This window comes from Ictidomys tridecemlineatus, chromosome 12 (assembly GCF_052094955.1).
Source record: "Ictidomys tridecemlineatus isolate mIctTri1 chromosome 12, mIctTri1.hap1, whole genome shotgun sequence".
Taxonomy (NCBI): Eukaryota; Metazoa; Chordata; class Mammalia; order Rodentia; family Sciuridae; genus Ictidomys; species Ictidomys tridecemlineatus.
Window position 1 is genome coordinate 61177533 of NC_135488.1, and position 16541 is coordinate 61194073.

General features: G+C 48.9%; 1 protein-coding gene and 1 pseudogene across 1 annotated transcript; both read left to right on the forward strand.

Annotated features, from left to right (window-relative positions):
- Positions 1-44: 44 nt before the first annotated feature.
- LOC101971475 (N-acetyltransferase 8F1) lies at positions 45-7277 on the forward strand. The gene is made up of 3 exons (XM_078029008.1): positions 45-482; positions 5111-5824; positions 6421-7277. Exon 3 carries the CDS (start codon positions 6490-6492, stop codon positions 7171-7173), a length of 684 nt encoding a protein of 227 aa, XP_077885134.1. The 5' UTR covers positions 45-482; positions 5111-5824; positions 6421-6489; the 3' UTR covers positions 7174-7277.
- Positions 7278-14105: 6828 nt separating this feature from the next.
- Positions 14106-15260, forward strand: LOC144369339 (N-acetyltransferase 8F1-like; annotated as a pseudogene).
- The last annotated feature ends 1281 nt before the right edge of the window (positions 15261-16541 follow it).

The window sequence follows — 16541 nt, forward strand, 5'->3', positions numbered from 1 at the left end:
ACAATCCTGTAGTACAAGCAAAACCTGGCATTTTGGTAGAACAAATGATGAAATCTCCTTGCTGGTGCACATCTGAGTCCAGCATGTTTGCTCTTGAGGTGTGGATATGGGGGCTTCTATTCCATTCATTGGTTCATTGGTGTAGAACCATTTGTAGGTAAAAGGTCAAGAGGATAATGTGCACACAGGTTGCTTGGGTTTGTGAGCGAGTAGTTTTTCCTGGTCTGTGCTGGGCAGCTCTCTGGGTTTCAGGATACCTATGGAAATTTCCTAGATAGACTGCAATACCAGTGACACTGTATGTAATCTTGTCCCAGCAGGCCAGCTCAGGCAGGGTTCAATGTCACTGAAGAGCAGCCAATGCAAAATGAGAGAGGAACAAAGACTTCTCCCTGCCCTCACAGGTGTCTCTTGTGGACACATCCCAGACTCTGGGGAGAAATGGAGCAGGCTCAGAAGTGCAGGAGCTACAGAGTCCAGAGGTGAGGGCACGATGTGGCTCTATGGGAAGAATTGGGCAGCAATGCACTCACTGTAGTGCCCTGTCCCTGCAGAGGGGTGGGAAGGTGGCTGTGGATGGAGGGGGATGTTCCATGGGGAGATCTGGGTACAGTGCATCCTCCTGGTGCTGCCAGGGCCCATACCCATGGGCGAGGCTCACTTGGGGATGTTGGGGCTGGAGCCCTCCTTTGGGTCCTGGAGGAGGACATGGACAGGTGAGTGACCCAAATTAACCTGGATGAGGACTCAGTTCCAGACTCTATCCCCAGGTTTTCACAAACTCCAGATTTGAACTTCAGGACAGATCCCTCCCATAGAAGGGAGAGTTGGGACATGAGTCAGTGCTGATGTTCCCAGGACTGTTACCCTTTACCAGCTGCTTGAACTGTGTCTGTGGCTTGTTCCTGGGGGCCTGCAGCCACATACTTGATCTCCCTCACCAAGAGGCAGAGCTACTGACCAGAGATTCCACGCGATACTGATCCATAAACTTCTGTCACTTAGGCAGTGTTGGGGGGTCTTTCTCACCTTAGTTTCTACTTCTCAGCATTGTGGGGACACCTAAGCCACAGCCTGTGCAGTTTTGGGATTCAGCCTTGGCCTTCGCCCATTTCACCTACACAGAAACCCTTAATCATTATTGCCTTTGGAGTCCAAACTGGAGAGACAAGTTGTCTAGGACCAAAGGGGCTCTGAGACCCCTCCCATCATTTAGTAATCAACAATGAATTAGAAGCACTGACTCTTCAAATGAAGACATTTCAGAAATGACACAGTTTCAAAGGTCTCAACCTTTTTGTATCAATTGAGGTTTTGAATATGCACCCCTAAGTTTGTCTCATCCGAAGCAGCACCTTTACCAGGAAAGAAAAACCTTGTCAGAAAGAGGCTGGACACAGCTTCCTGAAAACATCATCCTGAAATTTAGCCTTCAGGAAGGCAGGACATTGAGGCTGCCCCCAGGCTCAAGTGGAGGCCTTCTGCCCCTCCTCTGCTCAGTGTAGGAATCCTCTCTCTTGCAATGATCGCCCTGCCCCTGCCCCCAGCACCTGTCTTCTTCTCCATGTCACCAGCAACCCAGGCCAGAAAGGACACTTGTCTCATCCCCAGAGGCAGGGCAGCCTGGTTAGCCAGCATCTTCCCAGCCATGACTTTGTGGCAGGTCTTGGGTCCTGGGAGGATTTGTACTGTAGGACTGAGACCTGGGGTTGCCCTTGGATTGTGACTGCAGCCTCCCACTCTGGGGCACTGAGGCTCAGGGCTGGACCTAAGAGACGAAAGGACAGACCCTAAAATCTTTTCTCGATGTACAGCACTGTGAAGATCCTTTATGTCACTGACTTGTGTATTTAAAGTGAGTCACAAGGGTGAATTTCATGCTCTCCAGATACTATCCCCACAACCAAACCACTCTCCCAGGTAATGACCCCTGCATCTTATTGTGGATGCTGTTGGAATATTTCAAGCCCTGAAAAGGGTCGGTGCCTGTGAAGAAAGAAAGTACCTGAGAAAGTGAAGTCGGTACTTATGGATCGAATGTGTGTCAACGTGGGGGAAAGAGGAAAGAGGTGACATAGGACACCTTGTCCAGGTCTGTCACTGAGCTGTGGCCTCCATGAAGTCAGGGTAACTGTATGGATAACAAGGTCCAATATAGCTCATTAACTCAGAATATATATTTGCTTCTGAAAACCAATGAAACTACATGACACAAATCATGTCACTTTTCTTCAGAAATCAATGAGTTATTCATGGAGAGTCCACAGATCTCCAACTTTTGACCTGCTCTTTGAGTTCTTTCTCATTCCTTCCCCATCAGCCCTCATCACCACTCTCCACTTCTCCCTCCTCCCTATCCCATACCCAGTAGAACCAGAGATAGTGCAGAGTGGGCTCAGATCAGAATATTGGGATTTCTCTTCTTCACAGGTTGCATATGCACAAAGTTCCAGGTGGACCTTCAACTCCTGCTTCTTGCAGGGCACCCAGTTTTGTGCCTGTGTTTCTAGGTAGTGGTCACAGTGAAGTAACCCCTCAGGCCCTGGGCTCACAGTGTCCCTGCATCTGCATTGACGTGCCAGTTCCTTGGGCTCGTGGGGTCCTCCCATTCTATCAGAGACCCATACCGTTGACTTTTGTGGTGGTGATACTGTGAGGAGTTGGGACCCTTTAGAGGTGAGGCCTAGTGGAGACCCTCAGGGTCTGGGATGGTACCCTCAGTGGTTGATGTGGAACACCAGCCTCTTTCTTCTTAATCTCCTTCTTTCTCTCCATCTGGGAGCAGTGTTCTCCACCATAACCTCCCTGCCATTGCCCTCCTGCTCCTCTAACAGAGACCTAAAAGTAATGAGTCCAACCAAGCATGGAATGCAACCTCTGGAACTGAACCCACATATGCCTTTTCTCTATGTAAATTAATATCTCAGGTGTTCTCTTTCAGTGATAGAAGCTGAAAACACGTTGGCAGATGCATCTGCAGGTCACCTGAGACACTGAGGCCACATAGTTTTATTGAAGATCCAGAAACCACCATGGATATGGGTAGATAGATAGAGGACAGGGACAGTGCCTAAGCCTCCTCACCTTGACTTGGTTTTCGGGCTGGTTGATATTTACTGACTCTCAATAGGACCATTACCCTCTCTTCCCCTGTTCAGAATCCCAGTTCACGTTTTGCTGACATTCAAGTGTTCATGGATCAGGTTTTTGTCTGTAACTGTACTGAGAAGCGTGTGGTCAACAGCCATACATTTCTCAGAATCAAAGATGAATGTTCATCTTGAGTTCTGACCCTGTGTCAGACATCTGAAATCTGAGCAGCCTCCAGTAGGGGCCCTGAACTACAGCTGCTGGTCCCCCACAACCTGCATCTCCATGAGGACACTGCAGGCAGCACCTACAGGGATTTTCTGATCTTTCCATATCTGGCCTCTCCCTAGCATCCTCCTAGATCTTTTCACCACAATCCTGCCCATCATATTTCACCCCTTCTCCCTGTTCATTCCTATTTGAGTCAATCTATTTTCCTCCATATCTGCCCTCTAGGGTCCAGGTCTCACTGTCTTGTTCACATCATGGAACTCAAGCCACCAGTACATTTCCTGGGCCTCTGTGGGCCCAGAAGGCTCCTTAATATACACCAATCACGGTTCCCTCTTCAAGCCATGCAGATAATGGGAAGCAGGGAAAACAGTGCCTTTGAGCAGTGAGAAATGAATGCCTCTCCTTGGCCAGACCCAGTTCTGAGCCAGGGCCCTGGACTTGGCAATGCCTATAGGCTTGGTTTAGTTCTTGTGAGCCCTCCTTGGCCAGGTGCTCTTGTGAGCCACCTGCACACCTGTATCTGGAAACCTTCTCTAGGTCAGAGGATGCATTTGATTCTGGGGGTATCTGCTATTATTTCTGTCTCTCCTGATATGTTCTCCACATACAACCACAGAGAATGACACACAATCTCTCTCTCTCTGTCTCTCTCTCTCTCTCTCTCTCTCTCTCTCTCTCTCTTTCTCTCTCTCTCTCTCTTTCTCTCTCTCTCTCTCTTTCTCTCTCTCTCTTTCTCTCTCTCTCTCTCTCTCTCTCTCTCTCTCTCTTTCTCTCTCTCTCTCTCTCTCTGAACACACACACACACACACCTCGATCAAAGCTACAATCCAATCTCTGGGCTCCCTTCCTCCTGCAGTACTATCCATGCACATAACAAGGCTGTGGACCCTGCATGGCTAAGCCCATGCTGCCCTCAGCCACTCCCTCCCTGGGCAATCATGTCTTCTTTGTCCTAAAGCTGTGCCTTTGTTTTGTGTTAGTGTTGACAAGCCTCTGTCAATTCAGCTTGAGATGCTCCTTTTTCTCCCTGGGGAGGCCAACATCTCTTTGGGTCTCTGACCAAGTGTGTGCCTGGGATGAAATCCTGTCTCCCAGCAGTCCAAGAATCTGCCTCCTCCTCCTAGCCATTTTCACCCCTCTGAGGGCATCTAGCCATCTCCCAGACATCTAATGCTCCTGGGGAACTCCTGGGATCTAAGACCCCTCCTCAGCCACATCCCTGCTCATCCTGAATATCCATTAGTCCTAGACCCAAAATAAAAATGAGTGAAACAGGGGCTTGGGCCGTGGCTCAGTGGTAGAATGTTCACATGGCAATTGTGAGGAACCAGGTTCGATCCTTAGCACCACATGAAAATAAATAAAGGTATTGTGTCCATCTATAACTAAAAATATATTTTTTAAAATGAGTGAAATAGGCTGGGCCTTTGGATCAGTGGGTGGCACACTGTCTAGCATGTGTGAGGCCTTGGGTTTGATTCTCAGCACTGCATATAATTAAAGAAAATAAACGTCTATCAATAACTGAAATATATACATATTGATAACGAAATGCATGAAATGCTACTCGCCAATGCTTGATTCTAGCTTACCGCTGCTGAGGAATCCATGAGAGGACAGAGAAAGACAGGGACTTGACTGGTCTGCGAGGTAAAGACACACAGCAGAGATTGAACTTCCGTGCAGTGGAGCGCCATATCATTTAGGAGGAAACATCTCTTCGAGAGAGGTCATAATGCTCCATGGAGTGGATCTTGTTTTTCTGACTTGCACCTATCTGTCTTAGTTTGGCACATCACAGATAAAATATGCAGGAAGTCTGCTGGCTTCAACCCCAAGCAACCACCAGAGCACCCAGAAACCCCCTGGTTGGGAGCCTGTCACCTGGATGTGAAGCACTGTTGACTACTGGGAAGGGACAGGTACAGAGCAGAAGCTGCACCAAAAGCTTTGCAGAGTGAATGAAGGGAAGGGAGGAGGGGCCAGGGAGGATGGAGTTTACCTGGCCCAGTAAAGCTGAGGAGGGAGAAGCCCAGCTCTAGAGTACCTTGTTGCTGAGCCAGAGACCTCAGCTATGGCCTGTGATGAGAGAGCCCAGGCTGAATGGCACAGTCCCCAGACTCCTAGCAGGTGTGGAATAGGACCTGGGTGGACCTCAGAGAGGGCCAGATGTGCTGGGTGGGAGATGCTGTAGCCTGAAGGGAACAGGAGAGGGGTGCCAGGCCTCCTAAGGTGAGGAGCCTGTGCTGGTTGAGATCCTGCTGACCCCCACAGGTTTGTTTTTCAGTGTTCAGGAAGGTGAATGAACTTGGGCCCCCTGCTTGCTATACCTCAGTACTTTGCCCTTGGGATTTCTCATTGTGCAACTTTCATGACTCAGCAAATGAGGTGGCCACCCAGATGTGATACCCACAGCTGGGCAGGCCCCAGTCTCTCCTGGACGTCCATTGGAAGCTGAGGGCTGAGGCTGCCCTGAACACTCTCAGCTCTGGGGAAGCAGGTGAGTGGACTCAGGTATAAAGTTGGGGGTCTCTGTGTGGAAATGGAGTCTTACAACTTTTAAGGTTCTGAAGGCCTCACTTGGCCCTTTGTTTTCTTAGCAGCCGAATCCTTAGCATTGGGGAAAGGAGGCTTCACTGAAACTTCTGCTTTGGAAACAGGAATCCTGCAAGATTTGGAACTTTGAGAGGGCCCAAAGGCCTGGGAACATAATAATGATTGTTAAAGGGTGTCATCTGCATTTACCAATCAGTTTAAAGAGCCCTAAAAGGGAAATAGGCTGAAGAAGAAGGAACTGTATATATATATCAGTACATTATATTCACCAGGCGGTTAACTTTCAAAACAACCCTAGAGGGGCAATGTTATTAAACCCTAAAATGTAGGTGAAGACACAGACTAAGAGCAATTAAAGACATACCCAAGATGTATAGCTAGAAATGGAAGGAAACAGGGTTCCAGTCAGGTGTTTTTGATCCTCAACCTCCTCCCACTGGTGGTGGCTTGCTTCTCTTATGGCCACAGGAAAGACTTGAGCTCCCTCCTATGTTTTGTGGAGGCTGGGGACACTCACTTGGCTTCGTCTCTTTCCTTCAGGGCTGCAGAGAAGGTGTGCTTGAAGGTTTAGCTCTCACCTGCGAAAACTGCAGACACAAAAGTCTCTCCATGGCGCCTCATCACATCCGCAAATACCAGGAGACTGACCACAAAAGGGTCCAGGACTTGTTCTCCCAAGGAATGGTCGAGCACATCCCCGCCACTTTCCGCCACATACTGAAGTTGCCACAAACAATCCTGGTCTTACTTGGGGTGCCCATCACCCTACTCCTGGTCTCTGGCTCTTGGCTCCTGGCTCTTGGATCTAATGTCACACTCCTTGTTTTCCTCTGGTTGCTGGCCAGACACCCTTGGAGGCAGTATGTGGTCATGTATTTGCAGACAGACCTTGCTGACATCACCAAATCCTACCTGAGTGCCCATGGCTCCTGCTTCTGGGTGGCTGAGTCTGGGGGGCACGTGGCAGGAATAGTGGGTGCTCTGCCAGTGAAGGACGCCCCCCCAGGGAGGAAGCAACTGCAGCTGTTTCACCTCTCTGTGGCCTTGGAGCACCGAGGTGAAGGACTAGGGAAAGCCCTGGTCATGACTGTCCTCCAGTTTGCGAGGGCTCAGGGCTACAGTGAGGTTGTCCTTGATACTACCACTGTACAGGAGGCTGCTCTGACCCTCTACCTGCTCTTGGGCTTCCAGAAGACAGGAGAGTACTTTGTTGACAAAATCTCTAGACTACTGGACATTTCTACAATTCAATTTAAATACTGTTTCCCATCTGCTCAGGAAGGAGGCCTGTGAGCTATTGTTTTGTATATCAGTCAGGATCTGATTCACAATCCTGTAGCAGAAGGAAATCCTGGCATTTTGGTGTAACAAATGATGCAATATCATTGCTTAGTGCACATCTGAGTCCAGCATGTTTTATGGCGAGTTGTGGATATGGGGGCTTCTATTCCATTCATTGGTTCATTGGTGTAGACTATTTGTATAGGCAAAATGTCGAGAGGATAATGTGCACACAGGTTTCTTGGGTTTGTGAGCCAGTAGTTTCTCCTGGTCTGTGCGGGGCAGCTCTCTGGGTCTCAGGATACCTATAGAAATGTCCTAGATAGACTGCAATACCAGTGACACTGTATGTAATCTTGTTCCAGCAGGCCAGCTCAGGCAGGGCTCAAAGTCACTGGAGAGCAGCCAATGCAAAATTAGAAAGGAACAAAGACTTCTCCATGAAGTCACTTGTGGACACATCCCAGACTCTTGGGAGAAATGGAGCTGGCTCAGAAGTGGAGGAGCTACAGAGTCCAGAGCAGAGGGGCACGATGTGGCTCTATGGGAAGAACTGGGCAGCAATGCACTCACTGTAGTGCCCTGTCCCTGCAGAGGGGTGGGAAGGTAACTGTGGATGGAGGGGGATGTTCCATGGGGAGATCTGGGTACAGTGCACCCTCCTGGTGCTGCCAGGACCCATTCCCATGGGCGAGGCTCACTGGGGGAAGTTGTGGGTGGAACCCTCCAATGGGTCCTGGAGGAGGACATGGACAGGTGAGTGTCCCAATGTCCCAGAGTCTAGGACTCAGTCCTAGACTCTGTCCCCAGGTTTTCACAAACTCCAGATTTGAGCCTCAGGACAGATCCCTCCCATAGAAGGGAGAGTGGGACTTGAGTCAGGGCTGATGTTCCCAGGACTGTCACCCTTTCCCAGCTGCTAGAACTGTGTCTGTTGCTTGTTCTTGGTTCCTGCAGCCACATACTTGGTGGTCTCCCTCACCAAGAGGCAGAGCTCCTGACCAGAGAGTTCACATGATACTGATCCATTAACTTCTGCCCCTTAGGCAGTGTTGGGGGGTCTTTCTCACCTTAGTTTCTACTTCTCAGCATTGTGGGGACACCTGGCCACAGCCTGTGCAGCTTTGGGATTCAGCCTTGGCTATGCCCATTTCAAGAACATGAAACCCTTAACCATGCTCATGGGTTTTGTCCAAATAGAAGAGACAAGTTGTCTAGGACCAAAGGGGCTCTGAGACCCCTCCCATCATTTAGTAATCAACTATGAACTAGAAGCACTGACTTTTCAAATGAAGACATTTCAGAAATGACCCAGCTTCAAAGGTCTAAACCTTTTGGTATCATTTGAGGATTTAAAAATGCACCCCGAAGTTTGGCTCAGCCACAGCAGCAGCTTCAGCAGGAAAAAATAAAACTTGTCAGAAGGAGGCTGGAAACAGCTTCCTAAAAACATCAACCCTGAATTTCAGCAGCAGGAGGGCAAGACAGTGAGGCTGCCCTCAGGCTCAAGTGGAGGCCTTCTGCCCCTCCTCTGCCTGAGTAGGAATCCTCTCCCTTGCAATGATCGCCCTGCCCTGCCCCCCAGCACTTGTCATCTTCTCCAGGTCACCAGCAACCCAGGCCAGAAAGGACTTGTCTCCTCCCCAGAGGCAGGGCAGCCTGGTTAGCCAGCATCTTCCCAGCCATGACTTTGTGGCAGGTCTTGGGTCCTGGGAGGATTTGTACTGTAGGACTGAGACCTGGGGTTGCCCTTGGATTGTGACTGCAGCCTCCCACTATGGGGCATTAAGGCTCAGGGCTGGACCTAAGAGACAAAAGGACAGACACTAAAATCTGTTCTCCATGTATGGCATTGTGAAAGTCCTTTATGTCACTGTCCTGTGAACTTAAAGAAAGTCACAAGGGTGAATTTCATGCTCTAGATACTATCCCCACAACCAAACCACTCTCCCAGGTTAATGACCCCTGCATCTTACAGTGGATGCTATTGGTATAGTTCAAGCCCTGAAAAGGATCAGTGCCTGTGAAGAAAGAGAAAGTGACTGAAAAGCGAAGTCGGTGCTTATGGACCCAATGTGTGGCACCTCAGGGGAAAGAGGTGACAGAGGCCACAATGTCCAGGTCTCACACTGAGATGTGGCCTCTGTGAAGTCAGGGCAACTATATGGAAATCAAGGGCAAATTTGGCTCATTAACTCGAAATATATATTTGCTTCGGAAAACCAATGAAACTACATGACACAAATCATGTCACTTTTTCAGAAATCAATGAGCAATTCATGGAGAGTCCACAGATCTCCAATTTTGACCTGCTCTTTGAGTTCTTCCTCATTCCTTCCCCATCAGTCCTCATTGCCACTCTCCACCTCTCCTTCCTGCCTATCCCATACCCAGCACGAACAGAGATAGTGCAGAGTGGGCTCAGATCAGAATATTGGGATTTCTCTTCTTCACAGGTTGCATATGCACAGTGTTCCAGGTAGACCTTCAACTCCTGCTTCTTGCAGGGCTCCCAGGTTGGTGCCTGTGTTTCTAGGTAGTGGTCACAGTGAAGTGACCCCTCAGGCCCTGGGCTCACAGTGTCCCTGCATCTGCATTGATGTGCAGGTTCCTTGGGTTCATGGGGTCCTCCCATTCTATCAGAGACCCATATCGTTGACTTTTGTGGTGATGCTACTGTGAGGAGGAGGGACCCTTAAGAGGGAGGCCTAGAGGAGAACTCAGGGTCTGGGATGGTACCCTCATTGGTTGATGTGGAACACCAGCCTCTTTCTTCTTAATCTCCTTCTTTCTCACCATCTGGGAGCAGTGTTCTCCACCATCACCTCCCTGCCATTGCCCTCCTGCTCCTCTAACAGAGACCTAAAAGCAATGAGTCCAACCAAGCATGGAATGCAACCTCTGGAACTGAACCCACATATGCCTTTTCTCTATGTAAATTAATGTCTCAGATGTTCTCTTTCAGTGATGGAAGCTGAAAACACGTTGGCAGATGCATCTTCAGGTCACCTGAGACACTGAAGCCACATAGAAGTGGCTTATTGAAGACACAGAAATCACCATGGACATCGGGATAGAGGACAGGGACAGTACCTAAGCCTCCTCACCTTGACTTGGTTTTCTGGCTGGTTGATACTTACTGACTCTCAATAGGACCATTCTCCTCTCTTTCCCTCTTCAGAAACCTAGTTCACATTTTGCTGACATTCAAGTGTTCATGGATCAGGTTATTGTCTGTAACTGTACTGAGAAGCCTGTGCTCAACAGCCATACACTTCTCAGAATCAAAGGTGAATAATGTTCATCATGAGTTCTGACTGTGTGTCAGACATCTGGAATCTGAGCAGCCTCCAGTAGGGGCCCTGAACTACAGCTGCTGGTCCCCCACAACCTGCATCTCCATGAGGACACTGCAGGCAGCACCTACAGGGATTTTCTGATCTTTCCATATCTGGCCTCTCCCTAGCATCCTCCTAGATCTTTTCACCACAATCCTGCCCATCATATTTCACCCCTTCTCCCTGTTCACTCCTATTTGAGTCAATCTATTTTCCTCCATATCTGCCCTCTAGGGTCCAGGTCTCACTGTCTTGTTCACATCATGGAACTCAAGCCACCAGTACATTTCTTGGGCCTCTGTGGGCCCAGAAGGCTCCTTAATATACACCAATCAAGGTTCCCTTTTCAAGCCATGCAGATAATGGGAAGCAGGGAAAACAGTGCCTTTGAGCAGTGAGAAATGAATGCCTCTCCTTGGCCAGACCCAGTTCTGAGCCAGGGCCCTGGACTTGGCAATGCCTGTAGGCTTGGTTTAGTTCTCGTGAGCCCTCCTTGGCCAGGTGCTCTTGTGAGCAAACTGCACACCTCTATCTGGAAACCTTCTCTAGGTCAGAGGATGCATTTGATTCTGGGGGTATCTGCTATTATTTCTGTCTCTCCTGATATGTTCTCCACATACAACCACAGAGAATGACACACAATCAATCTCTCTCTCTCTCTCTCTCTCTCTCTCTCTCTCTCTCTCTCCACACACACACACACACACACACACACACACACTCTCACATGCACACACATCTCATTCCCAACCTACAATCCAATCTCTGGTCTCCCTTCCTCCTGCAGTACTATCCATGCACATAACAAGGCTGTGGACCCTGCATGGCTAAGCCCACGCTGCCCTCAGCCACTCCCTCCCTGGGCAATCGTGTCTTCTTTGCCTTAAAGCTGTGCCTTTGTTTTGTGTTAGTGTTGACAAGCCTCTGTCAATTCAGCTTGAGATGCTTCTTTTTCTCCCTGGGGAGGCCAACATCTCTTTGGGTCTCTGACCAAGTGTGTGCCTGGTATGAAATCCTGTCTCCCAGCAGTCCATGCGTCTGCCTCCTCCTCCTAGCCATTTTCACCCCTCTGAGGGCATCTAGCCATCTCCCAGACACCTAATGCTCCTGGAATCTAAGACCCCTCCTCAGCTACAGCCCTGCTCATCCGGAATATCCATTAGTCCTGGATCAAAAATAAAAATGAATGAAATAGAGGCTGGGCCTGTGGATCAGTGGTGGCACTCTGGCTTAGCATGTGTGAGGCACTGGGTTTGATTCTCAGATATATATATATATATATATATTGAATGAAATGAGTGAAATACTACTAGCCAATGCTCGCTTCTAGCATATCACTGCTGAGGAATCAATGAGAGAGGAAGAAAGCCAGGGACATGGCTGGTCTGCCAGGTAAAGTCACATGACAGAGATTGAGCTCCTGGGCAGTGGAGCTCCACATCTTTTAGAAGGAAAATCTCTTCCAAAGAGTTCATAATGGTCCATGGATAAGGATTTGGTTTTTTCTGACTTGCACCTATCTGTCTTAGTTTGGCACATCACAGCTGAAATATGCAGGGAGTCTGCTGGCTCCAACCCCGAGCAACCACCAGAGCATCCAGCATCCCCCTAGCTGGGAGCCTGTCACCTGGATGTGAAGCACTGTTGACTACTGGAAAGGCACAGCTACAGAGCAGAAGCTGCACCAAAACTTTGCTGAGTGAATTATGAGAAGAGAGGAGGGGCCAGGGAGGATGGAGTTTACCTGGCCCAGTAAAGCTGAGGAGGGAGAAGCCCAGCTCTAAAGTACCTTGTTGCTGAGCCAGAGACCTCAGCTATTGCCTGTGATGAGAGAGCCCAGGCTGAATGGCACAGTCCCCAGACTCCTAGCAGGTGTGGAATAGGACCTGGGTGGACCTCAGAGAGGTCTAGATGTGCTGGGTTTGAGATGCTGTAGCCTGAAGGGAACAGGAGAGGGGTGCCAGGCCTCCTAAGACGAGGAGCCTGTGCTGGTCGAGATCCTGCTGACCCCCACAGGTTTGTTTCCCAGTCTTCAAGAAGGTGAAAGGACTTAGGCTCCATGATACACCTCAGTACTTTGCCCTTAGGGATTTCTGATTGTGCAACTTTCATGACTCCGCAAATAAGTGACAATCCATATGTGCTACCTACAGGTGGGCAGGTCTCAGTTTCTCCTGGATGTCTGTTGGAGGCTGAGGTCTGAGGCTGCCCTGGACACTCTTGGCTCTGGAGAAGCAGGTGGGTGAACTGGGGTATAAGGTGGGGGTCTCAGTGTGGCAATGGAGTCTCACAACTTTTTAAGGGTCTGAAGGCTTCACTTGGCCCTTTGTCTTCTTAGCAGCTGAATCCTTACCATTGGGAAAGGAGACTTCACTGAAACTTCTGCTTTGGAAAGAGGAATCCTGCAAGATTTAGAACTTTGGTAGGGCCCAAAGGCCTGGGAACATAATAATGATTGTTAAAGGGCGTCATCTGCATTTACCACTCAGTTTAAAGAGCCCTAAAAAATAATAGGCTGAAGAGGAAGGAACTGTATATATCAGTACATTATATTCACCAGGCTGTTAACATTCAAAACAACCCTAGAGGGCAATGTTATTAGACCCTAAAATGTAGGTGAAGACACAGACTAAGAGCAGTTATGTGACATACCCAAGACACACAGTTAGAAATGGGGGAAATTGGGGTTCTAGTCAAGTGTGTCTGATCCTACACCTGTTCCCAGTTCTGATGGCCTGCTGCTATTTTGGCCACAGTAAAGACACACACAAAAAAAAAATTGAGTTGGTGAGGATGTCGAGGAAAAGAGACAGTCACACAATCCTGGAGGGACTGCAAATTGGTGGAACCAATTTGGTAGTTCAATTCCAGGTTTTCTAAGGAATTTCCATACTGCTTTTAAGTATGAAATTCCCTTAGAAAACCTGGAATTGAACTACCATTTGACCCAAGTATCCCAGTCCTGGACTTATACCCAAAGGACTTAAAATCAGCCTACTATAGAGACTCAGCCACATCAATGTTTATAGCAGCTCAATTCACATTAGCTAAACTGTGGATCCAACCTATATACCCTTCAATAGATCAATGGATAAAGAAACTGTGGTGGATATACATGATGGAATACTAGTCAGCATTAAAAGAGAATGAAATTATGGCCTTTGCATGTAAATGGATGGAGTTGGAGAATATCATGCTAAGCAAAGTAAGCCAATCCCTCAACACCAAAGCCTGAATGTTCTTCATGATAAGTGAATGTTGCTCCATAATGGGGATGATGGGAAAAATGGAGGCAATCTGATAGGGCAAAAAGGGATGAGGATGGAAAGGTCGTATGGGGGCAAGAGAGAAGGTGGAATGTGAAGGACATCATGACCCCAGGGATATGTATGACAGCACATATGGTGCGAAGCTACATCATGTACAACCAGAAGAATAAAAAATTGTGCTACATTTATGTAGAATGAATCAAAATGCCTTGTGATGTCATATATACCTAATTAGAATAACTAAATTTAATTACAAAAATTGATACACACTTGAGCTGTATCCTATGTTCTGGGGATATCAGGGACACTCACATGATATTTTCTTCTCTTCCAGAGCTGTAGGGAAGGCTTGTATGAAGGTTTACCTGTCACTTGGGAAAACTGCAGACACATAGTCTCCCAATGGCACCTCATCACATCGGCAAATACCAGGAGAGACTGACCGCAAGAGGGTCCTGGACTTGTTCTCCCAAGGAATGATCGAGCATGTCCCCGCCACATTCCACCTGTGCTGAACATGCCACCAACATTCCTGGTCTTACTTGGGGTGCCCATCACCCTACTCCTGGTCTCTGGCTCTTGGCTCCTGGCTCTTGGATCCGATGTCACCCTCCTTGTTTTCCTCTGGCTGCTGGCCAGACATCCTTGGAGGCAGTACGTGGTCATGTGTTTGCAGACAGACCTTGCTGACATCACCAAATCCTCCCTGAGGGACCGTGGTTCCTGCTTCTGGGTGGCTGAGTCTGGGGGGCACGTGGCAGGCATAGGAGGTGCTCTGCCAGTGTAGGACGCCCCCCCAGGGAGGAAAAAACTGCAGCTGTTTCACCTTTTTGTGGCCTTGGAGCACCAAGGTGAAGGACTAGGGAAAGCCCTGGTCATGACTGTCCTCCAGTTTGCAAGGGCTCAGGGCTACAGTGAGGTTGTCCTTGAAAGTAGCATGGTACAGCAGGCTGCTCTGACCCTCTACCTGCGCATGGGCTTCCAGAAGACAGGAGAGTACTTGTTTAGCAAGATCTCTAGACCACTGGGCAATTCTACAATTCAATTTAAATACTGCCTCCCATCTGCTCAGGCAGGAGGCACGTGACCTATTGTCTCGTGTATCAATCAGGATCTGATTGACAATCCTGTAGTACAAGCAAACTCTGGCATTTTGGTAGAACAAATGATGAAATCTCATTGCTGGTGCATATCTGAGTCCACCATGTTTTACGGCCAAGTTTGGATATGGGGGCTTCTATTCCATTCATTGGTTCATTGGTGTAGAACCATTTGTAGGTAAAAGGTCAAGAGGATAATGTGCACAGAAGTTGCTTGAGTTTGTGAGCCAGTAGATTCTCCTGGTCTGTGCTGGGCAGCTCTCTGGGTCTCAGGATACCTATGGAAATGTCCTAGATAGACTGCAGTACCAGTGACACTGTATGTAATCCTGTCCCAGCAGGCCAGCTCAGGCAAGGTTCAATGTCACTGAAGAGCAGCCAATGCAAAATGAGAGAGGAACAAAGACTTCTCAATGTCCTCACAGGGGTCACTTCTGGACACATCCCAAACTCCGGGGAGAAATGGAGCTGGCTCAGAAGTGGAGGAGCTGCAGAGTCCAGAGCAGAGGGGCACGATGTGGCTCTATGGGAAGAATTGGGCAGCAATGCACTCACTGTAGTGCCCTGTCCCTGCAGAGGGGTGGGAAGGTGACCTGGTTATGGTGCTGCCAGGACCCATACCCATGGGCAAGGTTCACTTGGGGAGGTCAGGGATGGAGCCCTCCTTTGGGTCCTGGAGGAGGACATGGACAGGTGCGTGTCCCAAAGTTTTCCTGGAGTAGAACTCAGTTCCAGTCTCTGTCCCCAGGTGTTCACAAACTCCAGATTTGAGACTCAGGAAAGATCCCTCCCATAGAAGGGAGAGTTGGGACATGAGTCAGTGCTGATGTTCCCAGGACTGTCACCCTTTCCCAGCTGCTTGAGCTGTGTCTGTGGCTTGTTCCTGGGGGCCGGCAGCCACATACTTGGTCTCCATCACCAAGAGTCAGAGCTCCTGACCAGAGATTCCACGTGATACTGATCCAAAAATTTATGTCCCTTAGGCAGTGTTGAGGGGTCTTTCTCACCTTAGTTTCTACTTCTCAGCATTGTGGGGACACCTGGGCCACAGCCTGTGCAGTTTGGGGATTCAACCTTGGCTATGCCCATTTCACCTACATGGAAACCCTTAACCATGCTCATGGGTTTTGTCCAAATTGAAGAGACAAGTTGTCTAGGACCAAAGGGACTCTGAGACCCCTCCTATCATTTAGTAATCAACTATGAACTAGAAGCACTGACTCTTCAAATGAAGACATTTCAGAAATGACCCAGTTTCAAAGGTCTAAACCTTTTGGTATCATTTGAGGATTTGAAAATGCACCCCAAGTTTGGTTCAGCCACAGCAGCACCTTCACTAGAAAAGAAAAACCTTATCAGAAGGAGGCTGGGACACAGCTTTCTGAAACCATCAACCCTGAACTTCAGGCTTCAGGAGGGCAGGACAGTGAGGCTGCCCTCAGGCTCAAGTGGAGGCCTTCTGCCCCTCCTCTGCTCTGCATAGGAATCCTCTCCCTTGTAAGCATCGCCCGGCCCCTGCCCCCCAGCACCTGCCTTCTTCTCCATGTCACCAGCAACCCAGGCCAGAAAGGACTTGTCTCCTCCCCAGAGGCAGGGCAGCCTGGTTAGCCAGCAACTTCCCAGCCATGACTTTGTGGCAGGTCTTGGGCCCTGGGAGGATTTGTACTGTAGGA